The sequence below is a fragment of the Lagopus muta genome, chromosome 1, assembly GCF_023343835.1.
Source record: "Lagopus muta isolate bLagMut1 chromosome 1, bLagMut1 primary, whole genome shotgun sequence".
NCBI lineage: Eukaryota > Metazoa > Chordata > Aves > Galliformes > Phasianidae > Lagopus > Lagopus muta.
The window spans coordinates 163825192-163840079 of record NC_064433.1 but is presented as its reverse complement, the minus strand read 5'-3'; the positions used below and the strand labels follow the sequence as shown (position 1 = coordinate 163840079).

The 14888-nt window shown below is 46.2% G+C and overlaps 1 protein-coding gene across 1 annotated transcript; it reads right to left on the bottom strand.

Annotated features, from left to right (window-relative positions):
- Window positions 1-2643: 2643 nt before the first annotated feature.
- On the bottom strand, window positions 2644-14785 carry CNMD (chondromodulin). The gene is made up of 7 exons (XM_048932886.1): window positions 14689-14785; window positions 13717-13854; window positions 11504-11644; window positions 9588-9701; window positions 7829-7982; window positions 6753-6961; window positions 2644-4439 (listed from the first exon to the last, which is right to left on the bottom strand). Exons 1-7 carry the CDS (start codon window positions 14758-14760, stop codon window positions 4224-4226), a joined length of 1044 nt encoding a protein of 347 aa, XP_048788843.1. The 5' UTR covers window positions 14761-14785; the 3' UTR covers window positions 2644-4223.
- Between the last annotated feature and the right edge of the window lie 103 nt (window positions 14786-14888).

The following is a 14888-nucleotide window of genomic DNA, read 5'->3' as shown; positions in this document are numbered from 1 at the left end:
AGTAGTGGCTCCTCCGTCTACTTTCACTTGCTAAAAGTCCATGGGAATATTTTGTCAGATAAGCACAGTATATTCTTCTATTAAGTGGGTACTGTTTCACTGCTTTGGGATTCCATTCACTTAGCTTAAGGCATAAAGTAAAATAAAATGCATTGCTACTTACATACTCTTGAGGCATGTGTAATGCAAATATAATGCTTTAGCTTCGGGCTAAAACTTGTAGCAATCAAATAGGAGACCTCCTTGTCCATCTCAATCCTGTGAGCAAAGCTTGCAGGTCTAAATGTAATGCCAGCATATTTCTGAGCACAGTCAGGGTGCATGTGTTCCACTTTTAAAATTTAGTTGAACCAGAAATGGCAGCTTTTGTTGCATTGTTGGGGGGTGGCTTTGTTTTGTTTTGTTTGTTTTTAGTGAAGGATTGGGTTAAAGCAGTGAGAATTTTCTTGTAAAGATGGGAATGGGGAAGGTGCTTCATGGGCTTTGTGGACAGTGTGTGTTTTGTTCCTGACAAAGAACAGAAACACAGAAAAGGATTCCAGAAGCTGTATGTCAAGGGAAAAGGGCCTGGGAGCTTGCAGCTAGCCTGAGTGGAGGTGATGAAGGGTACCATTGTCAAAGAGATCTTCCTGTGGCACCAGGGAGAACGAGGAAGTTGGTGCAGCACTGGCAATCGACTGGCTGTCTTGTTTTTTCTTATTCTAGTGATATTTTACTTGTTCAGACTCCTGAGATTTTTCACAAGCCTTTTTGCCATCTCTAGATGCCCTTCTGAGAACACCTGGAGAATCTGACCTCAGAGCACTGATTTATAACCCTGTTGCAAATGGGGGAACAGGGCTGCAGAAGGTAACGGTAGCCTTGCAGTTCAGTGCCACAGGTGGGATTACTCTGTGCTGCTGTTTTGAGGTTATAGAAGATACCTGACTGTTGTACCTTAAGGCAGTCTTTGTCATGCAGGGTATGTGTGCAGCGCTTGTAAAAGATCAGTTGAGCCTCTCAGAAGTGGAAGATAGATCAATTTGCATTTTGCTCTTTCTGAGCAGACATTCAGTCCATCCTGATGTGCAAATCCATTATTTGACAACTGTAGTTTTATGCCTGTGCACTGATAAAATCCTGCCCTGAAAATGAGAATTCTGAATTTATTTGTGCTGAGACAGGGGTGTATTGTTATGAGAGACAGATCTCTTCCAATTCCAGCCTCTTTCTCAATGCAGACACAGGTGGAGGATGACTCCCTCATGAAAAAAATGAATGGGGGAAGAGACTGGTTCATTTCTTCTCAACACTGAGGAGAAAGCATGCTATAGATGGATAAAAGAGGAGACTACTGCCATCACATCTCTTCAGTCTTTTGTTGTTTAAACTCTATTTTCATGGTGCCAAGGTGAAACTATCGACTTCAACAGTGGTGGTAAATGCTGTTTGATAGTCTAAGCCTCCACTGTTGGGCACACTGCTGCATCTCTTCATGCTGTTGAAGTGTTGGTCTCTGCCACTGCTATGCTGCCTCAGAACTTAATTAAGCATGTCATTCATTTTTAAGAATAAGATTATTTTTTTTGCAACCTTTCTGTAGCAGGAGACCATCTTTGAATATGTTAATATAGACAAATACTAATTTGCTTACTTGAAGCACAAGCTAGGGGAGGGGGTTTTGCTGTGTGGCTTCTGGAGATGGATTAAATCATAGAGTAGCTTGGTTTGGAAGGGACTCCAAGGCTCACCAAGCTCCAACACCCTGCTGCATGCAGGGCCACCAACCTCCCCATTTAATACTAGACCAGGCTGCCCAGGGCCCCATCCAACCTGGCCTTGAACACCTCCAGTCTTTCTGGAGGCATCCACAGTCTCTCTGGGCAGCCTGTTCCAGTACCTCACCACTCTCTTGGTGAGAAGATTATCTATGCAAATCTGAGACATCTGTGATTTTTGTGTAATATTTATGCAGTATTATAACTGTGGAAATTTTATTGGTCACAACTATGTCAGTAATGTATTTGTCTGTCTTACAGTTACTGGAGCTTTCTTGGCTGCCTGCAGAGGAGCGTAAGATACGTGTGACAGTGAGGCACCCATGAGAGATGCTTTTTGACTTTCCACATGTTTAGTCTGCCTATAGAAAACTGATGCGCACCTTTTGGTTAGGAAGTTAATTTTAAGGCTGTGCAGACGTGGAAATAACACATGGATTTTTTTCTGACTGGAGAAAGTCTTTAACTGGCAGGAGCAGGTAATGAGTTAGAATCATAGAATCATAGAATCACCAAGGTTGGAAAAGACCTAAAAGATCACCCAGTCCAACCGTTCACCTATTCCCAATAGCTCCCAGTTGCTTCAGGATGACCCTACCTGCAAAAGTTAGCAATAATGTAGTTCATATATATATATAAACACTTTTCTTTCTCTTTCCCTGAACTGTTTTCACTTACTAATTGCCTTGTTTTCCTCTCCAGACAGTTCTTCAATGTCTACTTGAAGGTACCGCTGCACTTTTTGATCCAAAAAAAGCTACAGGAAACAATTGCCATTTTTAATGTATTTGTTTAATCAGCAGTAAAAAAAAAAAAATAATAATAATAATAATTAAAAAAAAAATAGAAAAAAGAAAAGAAAAAATGATTTTTCTAAGCATATGAATGGCATGCTTCTAAAACAACGTAATGATCAAGGTCATTTTCTTTCAAAAGAGCGAAAACCTCAAATGTAACAGGCCTTGAAATCCCACTCTAAGAAGTTTCCAGTTTAAATATTTCAAAGCAAGTTTGTTCTGGAGATTAAGGGAAGGCGAAGATTATTTATAATAATAATAGAACAAAATACTGAATTCTGTTCTCATCTTCCCTCGCTTAACACTTTGCTTTTCAGATACGCTGTTTAGCATTCTGCATGAGGTTGTCTTTATTTTCTTTAAGCCACGATTATGTCAAATTAATTCCCTTTTTTGGTGTGTGATGCAGTGCTAATAACATTGCTTTGGCTTGCAACATCTCGGGAGCTGTTTAGTCACAAAAACGAATGCTTCAGAAAGTGAGCTTTAAAAGGTTGGACCTTTCTTTTTATAACACCTGTGTAAATGGCTCCGTGAACTCAAGGGTGGAGTTTAAGATGTGGTGTGGATGAAGGCAGTGCAATGCTTCTATTTTTGTTCAAAGGCTAGGAATCCCAAGTCATCCCATCCTGCGTGAGTACTGCAGTGCAGTACCTTCCGTAGAGATGTAATACGTCATGGGATCAATCCCTCTAATTGCACAGTTTGCCTGAGCAGCAAGGGTGAGGTTAAAATCTTTTTTGCCTCCCATTTACCAGTAAGCAATTTCTCTTGTAGGGAACAGAGGTTAGCTCCAGCGAAGGCCGTGAACAACCGCTATCCATGTAGAATAAGGAGGGGTTGTAATCTTGTGTCCAAAGTGTCTAGCTGAAGGGTTTATAAATAACAGTGGCTCTTGTCGATTCGGAAGGGCCTTGAGACTCTTTGGCCTACAGTTGGGTGTAAATACTCTAGCTGCAGTCTCTGGATGGCAGATATTTGTCAGACACTGCAGTGGTATCATGGATACAAGACTCTTGATGCCGGGGTAGCTTTGATGTCGGGATGTGCGAAGGGTTTTGATTCTGCAGCCACACAGATTCCATCCCACAGCCCCTCTTCCTGCCGTTTGTTTCTGATTAAACACGATGTGAGCTTTCCCATGTCCCCTGGAGCAGCTTTGTGGGAAAGGTATGCTGTAATTGGTTTATAACCATTCATAATGACCTGGCAGCCCTGTACGGATAGCAACGGGGTGCGACTTAACTTGTGATTTATTTAGGTAAGCTACGTGGATGAAAGGTACTCCCAAGTGTACAAGTTTAGCCAGTTGCCTAATTGGACATAAATTTTCACGTCTAGCTCAGAGAGAGGTTTTTGTTATGAAAGTCTGAATTTGGATTTATGAACAAGCTTTCTAGACGGCTAAACCAGCTTGTGAGCAAAGTTAGCGTTGTCTGTTTTGAGGCTTCTTAGTTTGGAATTCAGTGCCTGCTAGCATGCTCTTTGTCATCGGTAAAGCTAATGGCGCCTTAATTTAAGAGTTTATTTACACTTAGAATACCTGCCCTTGCTTTTAGCACTGTTTGGATTTAGAAGCCAGGATTGGCCACGCCGCTTCGGTCGTAGTCTTTCATCGGTTTGGCGTTGTCAGACTCCTGCTGGCTTCTTCCAGGAGCCCAAAGCTTTCTCACACAACGCCCATGATGCGAGCGACCCACCAGCTGCAGGGCATGATGATACGGCAGGCGGTGCGGCAGCCCTGGTAGTTGTATGGCCACGGGTAGTAGCCCAGCAGAGGCTCACAGATCCTCTGACACTGCGTGTAACTTCGCCTGCACTCGATGCAGCACACGCCTAGGTGGTCCAGCATGGGGTCAAAAGCCATCCCTTCACCTTCCAGTTGCTGAAACGCAAAATGTTGGTGTTATCAGCTCTGAAACCTTGGCCTTGAACTGCACAGCACTCCCGCTAGCTGACCAGCAGACCTTGCTTTGTTCCCTTTTGGTAGGGATGTAGAACTGGTGCAGTCACCCGTGTAAAAATGGTAAGAAAAGGAAAGAACTCTAACAAAATACATCATTATTCTTCAGCCTGTAAAAGATCCAGCAGCAGTAAAACCCCCAAGGTACGAATGTTACTGATGGAAAAGACTTGAATGTAGTCATATGGGTCTTTCATGTAGATGACCATGTCTGAAGCTTATGCTGTACTTTTAATGTTTTTTTAATGTTTTAATGTTTTTGTCTATTTTTTAACTCAGAAAACTTCTCTCTCGTCTTTCTTTCAGCTTTTTTTTCCTGAGAGCCACACTGAGTTGCTTTGTGGACAGTGGGATTTCTACCTGTTCTGTACCTAACAGTATGCAGTTGCATGGAACGCAGTGTGCATGAAATATTTAAAAGCAAGCTTTTGCTTTTGCTTTCTCCCTTCAGAATCATTTTCCTATTTTGGGGGGAAAACAAAAAACAACAAAACAACAAACAAACCAAACCACCAAACAAACTGAATATTCTGATTTTGAAGCTGAATTGTTCTTTTTTCAAGAACACTTTGAGAAAAGCAGCTGGAAACAGCAGATGCTGGCATCTAAGTTGGCCCTGAGCGTTTTTCACTTGGAAACCAGCAGCACACTGCAGCAGTGGGGCACAGAGGATGCGTTCTCCTCTCCAGGCTGGTGTGTGCTGCTGGGGACCACTTGGTTGAGCTCAGGCCTTTGGAGTCTCCTTCCCCAACCTGATAGCAAGGGAGGGATGTTGGTTCCCTTGAGTTTGGGTTTAGATGGCAGCAGTGTGAGCTTCTGCATGAGAGCTGATTGTCCAGAGTCCCTTTATGCAGTGGGTGAGGAGGAATAGTTGTAAGCATGATTCCTTCCATCCTGGGGGAAAGAGCTACAACGTAATTAACGGTCCTTTGGAATTAGACAAATCTGCCTCTAGGGAAAGCCTTTATCTATGGGGTAACTGCTAATGACGGTGAGTCCTGCCCTGCAGGATGGAAGAAGTGTGGGGAGCTGGAAGCTGTGGCTCTGGCATGTATCCCTCTGGCTGGGAGAATGAAGCTGCTGCAACTGCCCTGCTGCTGCTCCCAGAGAAAAAGGGAAGTGGGGCCTCATGGACTTCACGCTAGTGGATGCAAAGAGAAGCTGAATTCCACAGCCATTGCTATTCTACTGACCTCATGAGAGTCAGTTTAGATCCACTTTATTTGGAGTGATTAATTTGAGTTTAATTAAGGGATGTCAACTCGGCAGAATGCTGTCACACCATAATGATCTCCTGCTGTTGCATAAATGTCAAAGCTGGGACTTATTTCCAAAGCAGGAGGCATTAATCTTGTAACAGTATTGTATTAAAGTGACTTACTCCTGCTGCACCAAATGGTGAGTGTAAATTCTCTGGCACTGGTGCACTGGACTACAGGCTGCCTACTGTATGGCTCCTGCACGCTGCCTCATCTCAGAGAACAGCAATGAATGTCCCAGTGGTCACCTTCCATGTGCTACTGCTGCCTCTGAGTAGCTTGCAAGAGATCCTGTCTTCCAGATGGAGAGAGCAGGCTGAAGGAGTAGATCTCCATTTAGGAGGAAACTCTTTGCTATGAGCACTGGCACAGCTGCCCAGAGAAGCTGTAGGGCCCCATCCATGGAGGCACTCAAAGCCAGTTTGTACAGGGCCCTGGGCAGCCTGAGCTGCTGGGTGGCACTGCCCACGGCATGGACTTGGAGCTGGATGGGCTTTAAAGTCCATTCCAACCCATAACATTCCATGTTTTGGCTTAACCCCTAATATCTTTGAAATCAGACATAAACTACCACTTTCTTCTTCTCTAGGGGTCTGATGCTGGTTTGTATATTTAAGAGCATGATGTAGGTCCTAGCTACTAGGTTCATGCTTTACCTTTGTTGGGGTACAGCTACGTGATTAAGGCCAGCTTCCAGTTTATCATCATCTAATACTTCTTAGTGGGCCTTGGAGCCCTTCAAAAGCAACTTTTCATCAGCTTCTCTTGATCTTGCCACCTCAAGCACTTCATCTTGCTGAGGCTTAGTTTAAAACTAGGGCTGGGAGAGGGAGAAGACCTTTTTGGTCTTGTATGTAGACATGTTTCGTGGAGAAAAACTGAATGAGCAGATTTAAATAACTAAAAGATAAGCCCGACAGTGTCATTAGCATTACCTGTCCACCACAGTCTTGTGCTCTGTGGTGCAAATACTCACATTGTATGGGTTGTCTGGGTTAAGTGTTTGGTCGCTTTCTTGCTGCATTGGCCTGGTTTCATTAGGCTGGGGGCCAAGCTCTTGAATCAGCTGGGTGGGGGTGGACCTGGTGTTCACTTCTTTAACAGCAGCTGCTGTGTCTTCTGCGTCGAAGTTTGACTCGGACTGGCGTTTATTTCTCTTCATTTCTCTCCTTTCTCTTTGTTTATCTGAAGAAGCAGTCACATTTTGAATATATCTTTGTATTTATCCACACATCCAGATAGCAATGGTGTGTTTAATAAAAGCTAGGAGAACCAGGGAGGGAAGAGCAAACAGCAAAATGGAAAACTTGATAAGCACCCCAGTGGGAACTCCTTGCTTTCCTGTGCATTATAAGGAACTGATATCATTCCAAAGTGGGGTTGAAGCTTTTTCTCCCTCTTTCTTCCCTTGAAGCTAAGCAGGTGTAAGAAGATGCTTTTGGCTTCCAGCGTAGTCACTGATGTTACCTCAGCAGCGGCTGCCAGCACTCACAAGGGCCATTGTATGTGCTGTTGTGGCAGGCTGATGCCCTCTTCCCAAGTCCAGGTGGTGAACCTGGTGGGAGCTGCTTTGATGCTGCTCTTTTGTTACCCAGTAGGAAGTGCAGTATCATAAGAAAAATGGAAGATAATGGCAGCTTGCTTGGATCCCCAGGTGCTCTCATGGTATTTTTTTCTTTTCCCCCCCAGTGTTTTAGAATTAGATGGTGCAAGGAGGAATAAATCTTTTCAAGCCCTCTCTTCTCCTTCCAGGCCTGGGATGTACCTGGAGAAGTTACTGTCAGCCTGGTTACTCCTGAACACCTTCGCTAGGAGTGGCTGTGTTTGATGACCACACTTCCACCCAGGGTTGGCCTCCAGGACCTCACAAACTTCATCTATCAAGTCGCCCATCTGATCCCTCCACTGAAATCTACTGGAGAAGCATTGGGAAACATGGCAGGGCATGATCTCAGACCAGTAGTTTGCTGGTTCCCAGCCCTTGGCCAGCTATGGCATTCCAGCTGCCTGAGCAGTTTGGTTCTAACGCTTTTGAAATACAAGAGATGTTACCTTTGGGATATGTAGGTCGAAGCCAGAAAATCGGAAGATCCCCACAAAGCTCTAAAATTTTGGGGCTTAGGAAACCGTTGTGCTTGATGGGCTCGTCTGCAGCCACCCAGATAAGAGAGTTTTCATCAAATCTAACAGGCATGATTTCATCTTCCTGCAAACAGAAGAGCACAAATCCTTTGCTAGTTCAGTGAGTGGCCTTCTGCCTGCCTGCTGCTAACTCTTGGGCATCAAACTGTGTAATCATCAGCTGCAACTAACGCTGCACATCCTTTATTTCATGAATGCCAGCTGATTGTAGCGAGCCAACCTGCTGTCAGGTTTTGCTGGGGTTGTGGTTTCACCCTTTTCTCTTTAGAATACTTTTGCCCTATGTATGAGAGATCTTCCAGGCCCAAGTGCCAGGATTTCAGTAGTAAAAGCCTGTGAACGTCCACCAGCTTCAAGAGATGAGCCGTGAATTAGGCCAGCCAAAAATGAGACCCCATTCCTCTGTTATGCCTGCTCTCATCTCATGTTCTCCTATGCTCTACAGCTCTGTTTACAATAGATGTTTTAAAAAGTCTTGCTTGCAAATTTTGCAGAGGATTACGGTACAGAAACTGGTGCAGCTTCCAGTTTCAAGTCAACGTGATGGCTCTGATTAAAGGTCTTGTTCAGTAAAAGCAATTCAATTGACCAAAAGCTTGAAGTGCGAGTTAAAGGAGCCTGCCTTTTTGAAGTGTACCCTGCAGGTTTTTGGTTTGTATCTTCAAAGTAACGTAGGCAAATGCCAGTGATTGATTCTTTAAAGTCGTTAGTTCAAAGTATTATTTTACATAAAATGTGTAAGTATTTTATAGCAACAGTGAAATATTAAAAGAAAACCAACTTGTGAATCATGAAAACCAGTACGATTTCAAAGTTAAAATTCTAAATTGCTTCCATAAAAGTCATCGAAACTCGTTACATAACTGACTAGATCAATTTATTCTGTCAAGTTGTTGTTCCTTTAATGTGTTTATTGATTTCTTTGTAGGTCTCGAGCCATTGAAGTTCACCATCCAATCTGTCTACTGAGAGCTCTTGATTTTTTTTTTTTCTTCCCCCTTAAGTTTCCATCAACATCAGAAATAAGAGAATCCACTTTTCCCATATAAAAAATATCCTTTGTTTCTGCTTTGAAATTACCATGGCTTATGAGCAGGCAGACATCGGGGGTCTACGCAAGCTTATTTCCATCAGCCGTTTTTATGGGCAACGTTGGCTGTAAGTGCTGTAAGGATGCACTGTAAGTACTCAGATGTACGTGCTTATCAGAGGGGGAATTCCTGTAAGTAGGAAAATAAATACTGCTTTGCCACACCGGTCATTCATCTAACTGCAAAAGTCAAGCAATGGGGGAGGGCCCGAAACAATTTATATGAATGGGATGGGAGTGGTTTTCATGGTAGCTGGGTGAGTATTGCGGTGTGATGCAGGATCTGTGAAATTTAGTCAACGCAGTGTTCTAAAATGAAGACCAATGCGGGCTAATTAGGTAAATTCTTAATGTTTACTGTTATTTCTTCTGAGTTAGCTGAAATTTTGCAGTAACATTCAGTATTTCCCGAGCTTTGATAAGTGGAGTTGCTCCAGTTTGGTAAGCATTCCCTTGGGTTCTATCCCTGTGGCTGTTTGCATTGCTTCCTCCATGCTTCCCCAGCACAGCCTCCTGCCAGCCTTTTCTCATGCCACCAATGCCCCCTGCTCATCCCCCCCTCCTACCAGTAGCTCTTACCAGGTCAGAGGACAGGCTGGCCTTGGTCATGGCATCCACCTCAGGCACGCGAGCTTTGGGCTGGGCCTTGATGTAACACTTCTCTCCTCCAGCAAATCGGATGCCGGTGATGCCCTAAGGAATAGGACAGACATTTGGGTGCAGCCCTCTGTGTCCCCCTGCCCCATGGACCCCTCGTGCTACCCCAGCCAACACTGTCACTGAGCTTCTAGTCTGAACACTGAGTCTTATTTAAAACAGACACACCAGCACACTCTGGGACTTGTTCTAGAGCATGGTAGGAGCAGCTCAGCCTTGCATAACCACAGGATCATGAAGGTTGGAGAAGACCACTAAGATCACCTAGTCCAACTGTCAGTGCATCACCACCATGCCCACTGAACCATGTCACTCTGCACCACATCTACCCTTAAATCCAAGTCTTTGCTGGGCACGCAGTCATCCAAGCTGTGCCAATCAATCCAAGGATGCAAATGTAAACGCTTGGCCTTTGGAAGTGCCTTTCTTTCTCCCTTATGTCCATTCTCAGCTCAAAACCCGACTGGCAGCGTCTCTTTGCTCTCACTGAGCCTTGGGACTGTGATCAGGCACAACCCTGATAGGTAGCAGCCACACTTGGGTAGTTGATCTGACCTGGCCCTTAGGTCAGCCAGCAGCATGCCTGGCAGTGATGTGACTTCAGCATCTTTCTGTTGACCTGGAGCCTTTGTGCAGATGTGGAATAATGAAGAGGAACAATGAGAGCTTGCTGCAGATGCCCTTATTCAGCTGCTATTAATGTTGCTATGGTGATGTTTGCTAGAGATTGGTAAAAGCTGAACTCCAGCTGTTGGGCAAGCTGGGTTCCCAGTCTCCTGGCTTGGATTTGCTTGGATTTGTGGAGAAGTCATGGTGCTGGATTTCCTCTGCTTTCTAGAATAGGAAGCAGTCCTCCTGACACCTGCTGGTGTCCTTGGCTTTAGATGCTGCTTTGACTTAGGGAGGACTTTGAAGTTAAGTGTTTTGCACCTGAGAACATTAACTACAGCATCTTGGCCCTGTAAAAAATTTTTGCATAGGACAGGCATTGCACAGACAGACCTTTCATAGAATCACAGGGTGGCTTGGGTTGGAAGGGACCTTAAAGCCCATTCAGTTTCAACCCCTTGCTGTAAGTAGGTAGGGGTGTCACTCATTAAAACAGGCTGCCTGGGGTCCCGCACATCCTGACCTTTATTAGCTTGGGTATGGTGCAGCTCTGTGAGCAGCTCACCTGGTTGTTATGCTAAGATTTGTCACCCGTGAGCCCAGGCTGGCTGCTGAGCCACCATTCTCAAGAACTTGGGTACCCAAATATATTTGCTGCTGGATGGAATCACTAAACAGAGCACATCTGACGCAAGGATGCAAAGTTGTGCTGCATTCCTCTGTCCCCTCCCTTAGGCTTGGCCCCCAGGCTCCCATCCTTGATCTCAGTGCAGAGCGCTATAGAAGTTTGTCCCTGGTGTCTGCTTGGCTTAAGGTGTTGATCTTGTGTTCCTCAAATGCTGACATTTTGGATAGGAAGGTGTGTTTCTCCAGTTTAAATCCTACAAAATCACACAAGGGCTGTGGCACAGCCTGCCAGAGAGTTTTCCTAGCATGATCTTGAGGGCACACGTTGCAGCTCTATTTTAATGATCTGAAAGCATGCGTGGAGCCAAATCTGATGCAGCATAATCCATGTTGGAGAGGACCTATCCCTAAAGGATATGTGGACTCCATTTTGGAGGAAACTGCTGGCCTTGCTGTGAGAGCAAGCCAGGAGAGCGTGGATGTCTGTGTGGGCAGCGAGGGCACAGAAACCTCCCACAAGCCGAGCTGAGGAGCTGAGAGCTGGGACAGTGGGGTGTAGGCATTGGAGAGAAGGGTGTGAGGGACCCAGTGGCAGTACTTACAATCTGGAAATCATGAACTTCAACAGCCTCTTCACTCCCGCTTCCTGTTTTGAATGTCTCTAAGTTGTTTCCGGCATCTATTTCCATCGATCCGTCCTGCACTTTTCCATTAATGCTCATGGTATAGTGAACGTTGTACACCTGCAATAAATAACAGAGCAGTAATGCACTAACGCTGTGCGTTGTCTTCTTCCTGAACCAGGTGATGGGTCAACCTGATGCTCATGACCTTACTCACAGAACCACAGCACTGCTGAGGCTGGCAGGGCCCTCTGGGTCCCTCTGCTCCATCCCCTGCCCCAGCAGGGACACCCAAAGCAGGGTGCCCAGGGCCACGTCCAAGTGGCTCTGGGAGATCCCCAAGGAGGAGACCCCACAGCCTCTGTGCAGCAGAGGGTTTATTTGATTCTCTTGTGCAGTCCAGATAAAAGTGCTGCATGAGCAGCTTACTTTCAGTCTCAAAACAAAACAAAAAAATGCCTTGCAGCAGCACTGTAACGAAAAATTCACACTGACAGCTAGAGACAAATTTCTTCTTCCCTCACCCTCACTCAGGGAAGTTGAGGGTGCTAAAGATTTATGGTTCCCCAGTTATACACGTGCAGGCCCACGTTCTCTACTATTTCAGGCTCCAATTGAACATGGTGCACAGATCCAGACCTGTGCCTGCAGCATTCCCTCCTCGGGGCTGAGCCAGATTTGAAGCCAGATTTGAGACCTTTTATTATCGCTGTCAGTTAAGAGAGAGCTTACAATAAGGATTTACAATAAATACGTTTACCTTCAGCTATTTTATGAATGTGATTTGTAGAGTTGCTTCCTAAGCACTTGCAAGTCCCGAGCTTGGAGGCACCTTGGAAAACTGCCTCCCACTTTTCCCAATCAACCTGGAATTTGACTTTGAATCTTAATGACCGCTCTGGATATGACAGGAGTTGAACTCAATGATCATTATGGGTCCTTTCCAACTTGAGGTGTTCTATGGTTCTATGTTTTGCAAACCAGGATTCAGATGGATGGAGGAATACATAGGGGGAAATTTTCCTGCTGATTCACTGTGTCCCTGCCAGCCTGTGTACCCATGGATGTCATAGAATGGCCTGGGTTGAAAAGGACCACAATGATCATCTTGTTTCAACCCCCTGCTATGTGCAGGGTCGCCAACCACCAGACCAGGCTGCCCAGAGCCACATCCAGCCTGGCCTTGAATGCCTCCAGGGATGGGGCATCCACAGCCTCCTTTCTCCTTTCAAGAGCCTAGAGGATGGCATTTGCAGCCTGGCTTAGAGGTCAGCAATGTGTCTTGTCTCTTTGTTTGGTGTTTAACCTTGTACTTTTTCTTACTATCTACATTATTGCTACGTGCATGCATGTATCTCCCAGGGAGCTCTGCTCTGCTGCTGGGACTTGCACAAGGACCTCCTTGATGGGACTGCAGCATGGCTGGAAGTTGTGCAAATCCTTTTCCAAAGTAAACCCAAAGATCCGAACTGTGCTAACAGAGCAACCTAAATTCAGGTGGGCACCGTCATGCTTAACATACATTTTAAACCAAAACTTGAATAGAAAGTGAAATTTATATATTAACACGGCATAACGCTCATGATGCTTCTGAAAGTAGATTCTTAAAGTGGTCAGCAACTTCTTAGTTTTGTTCTTTGCGTGCAGTGTCTTTTATCTACCCCAGAAAATGTAAATAAGAAAATGTACCGAGGCTTGAAAAGTTGTTCCACAGCTGTTAACCATAAATGCCTCCATGCATGCACAGCCCACCAATGGGCCAGCTGTTCATGGGTTAAATATAGCACTGCACACATCGGGGTCCAGGTGGGACTTGGTCTGAGCATGCTGTGGTGTGGGGAAGGAATGTATGCGTTTCAATGCTGGTTTTGTCCTGAGGGCTGGAGTTTGCCCAGGATGTGAATCCCTGGGGAGGGACCGTGCTTGGAGTTTGCTAAGAACGTGTGAGCAGAAATCAATGTGGTGTCTGTGCTCCTGGAGATACGTTGCACAGTCAGTAAGAAATGTTCTTCCAGGAGTCTCCATTCCCACAACTAATAAAGATAATTATTATATTTTTGGTGTTTTTTTTTTTTTTTAGTATGAGGAAAAAAAAAAGACCTGCTTAAAGACCTCTTTATCGATCCTGTAATGCAAGTTTCCAGCCTGTGCCCTGTGTTACTTGCAGCCTGTACCAGGCTGGCCGTGCTCACCTGCCTCTCGGTGGCTTTCCAGAAGTAGAAGGCGCCGATGGCCCCAGCCAGCAGCAGAAGGGCCCCAGCGATGAGCACTGTGGCCCCTGCCTTCAGCAGCCGCCCTGGCCCTGGAGGGGGCACTGCTGCCGTGTACGCCTGCAGGGAGCACAGTGCTGGAATGGGAAGCCTGACCTGGTGGGACCAGTTGAGGTCCCTATCCTGAGCCAGCTGTGATGGCTGTCATGTCCCAGCCCAACCCATCACTTCTCACCCATCCGCCCCTTCCATCTGTGACCAAGCATATCCTGACCTGACCCAATCTGTCTCATCCCATCCTCACCCAGCTGGTCCCATCCCAACTCATCCCATCCCAACCCATCCCACCTTGTCTAAACCCATCAATTCAGCCCTGATCTGGTGAATCCCATGTCGTCCTAACCTTGTCTGACCCACTGCATCCTGACTCGTTCCAATCTAGCCCATCCCAACCTGACATTTTCTGTTCTATCTTAATCTGTCCAGCTGAACCCACCCCATCCCGTCTCATCTCATTCTGACTCATCTCATTCCAAACAATCCCATCCCAATCTGATCTGACCCATTCCAATCCAATCCATATTATTCTATCCTGACCCATCCCATATCGATCTAGCAGACCCATCCTGACCCATCCCATTTCATACCATCCCAATTCAACACATCTCATCCCAACCCCCCCACCCCATTTCTGATCCAATCTGTTGTGTCCCTTCCCTTCCCTTCCCTTCCCTTCCCTTCCCTTCCCTTCCCTTCCCTTCCCTTCCCTTCCCTTCCCTTCCCTTCCCTTCCCTTCCCTTCCCTTCCCTTCCCTTCCCTTCCCTTCCCTTCCCTTCCCTTCCCTTCCCTTCCCTTCCCTTCCCTTCCCTTCCCTTCCCTTCCCTTCCCTTTCCATCGCACCCCATCTCATCCCGTCCCAGCCCGTCCCATTCAGCCCATCCCAGTGGCACTCACGGGCGGCAGGCCCTGCTCCACGTCTTCGGGCCCCGCTCGGGCGATGGGTACCTTCTCCGAGCCCTCGGCCATGGCTGCGGCAGCGGCTGCCCCAGGCTCCCCGCTCCCCGCCGGGCAGCACCGCCCCGGCCCGGCCCCCGCACCGCCCCTGCCCGGACAGAGAACGCTCCTCTCCCTCCGGGCCGCACCCCCGGGAGGAG

Bases quoted from the DNA above. Each gene is read 5' to 3' on its own strand.
- CNMD (XM_048932886.1), bottom strand. From the start codon at position 14,760: ATGGCCGAGGGCTCGGAGAAGGTACCCATCGCCCGAGCGGGGCCCGAA. The intron at 11,645-13,716 runs GTGAGCACGGCC...TATTTATTGCAG, and splicing joins GGAAAGCCACCGAGAGGCAG to GTGTACAACGTTCACTATAC. The intron at 4,440-6,752 runs GTGAGTATTTGC...TTTGCGTTTCAG, and splicing joins ACCCAGACAACCCATACAAT to CAACTGGAAGGTGAAGGGAT.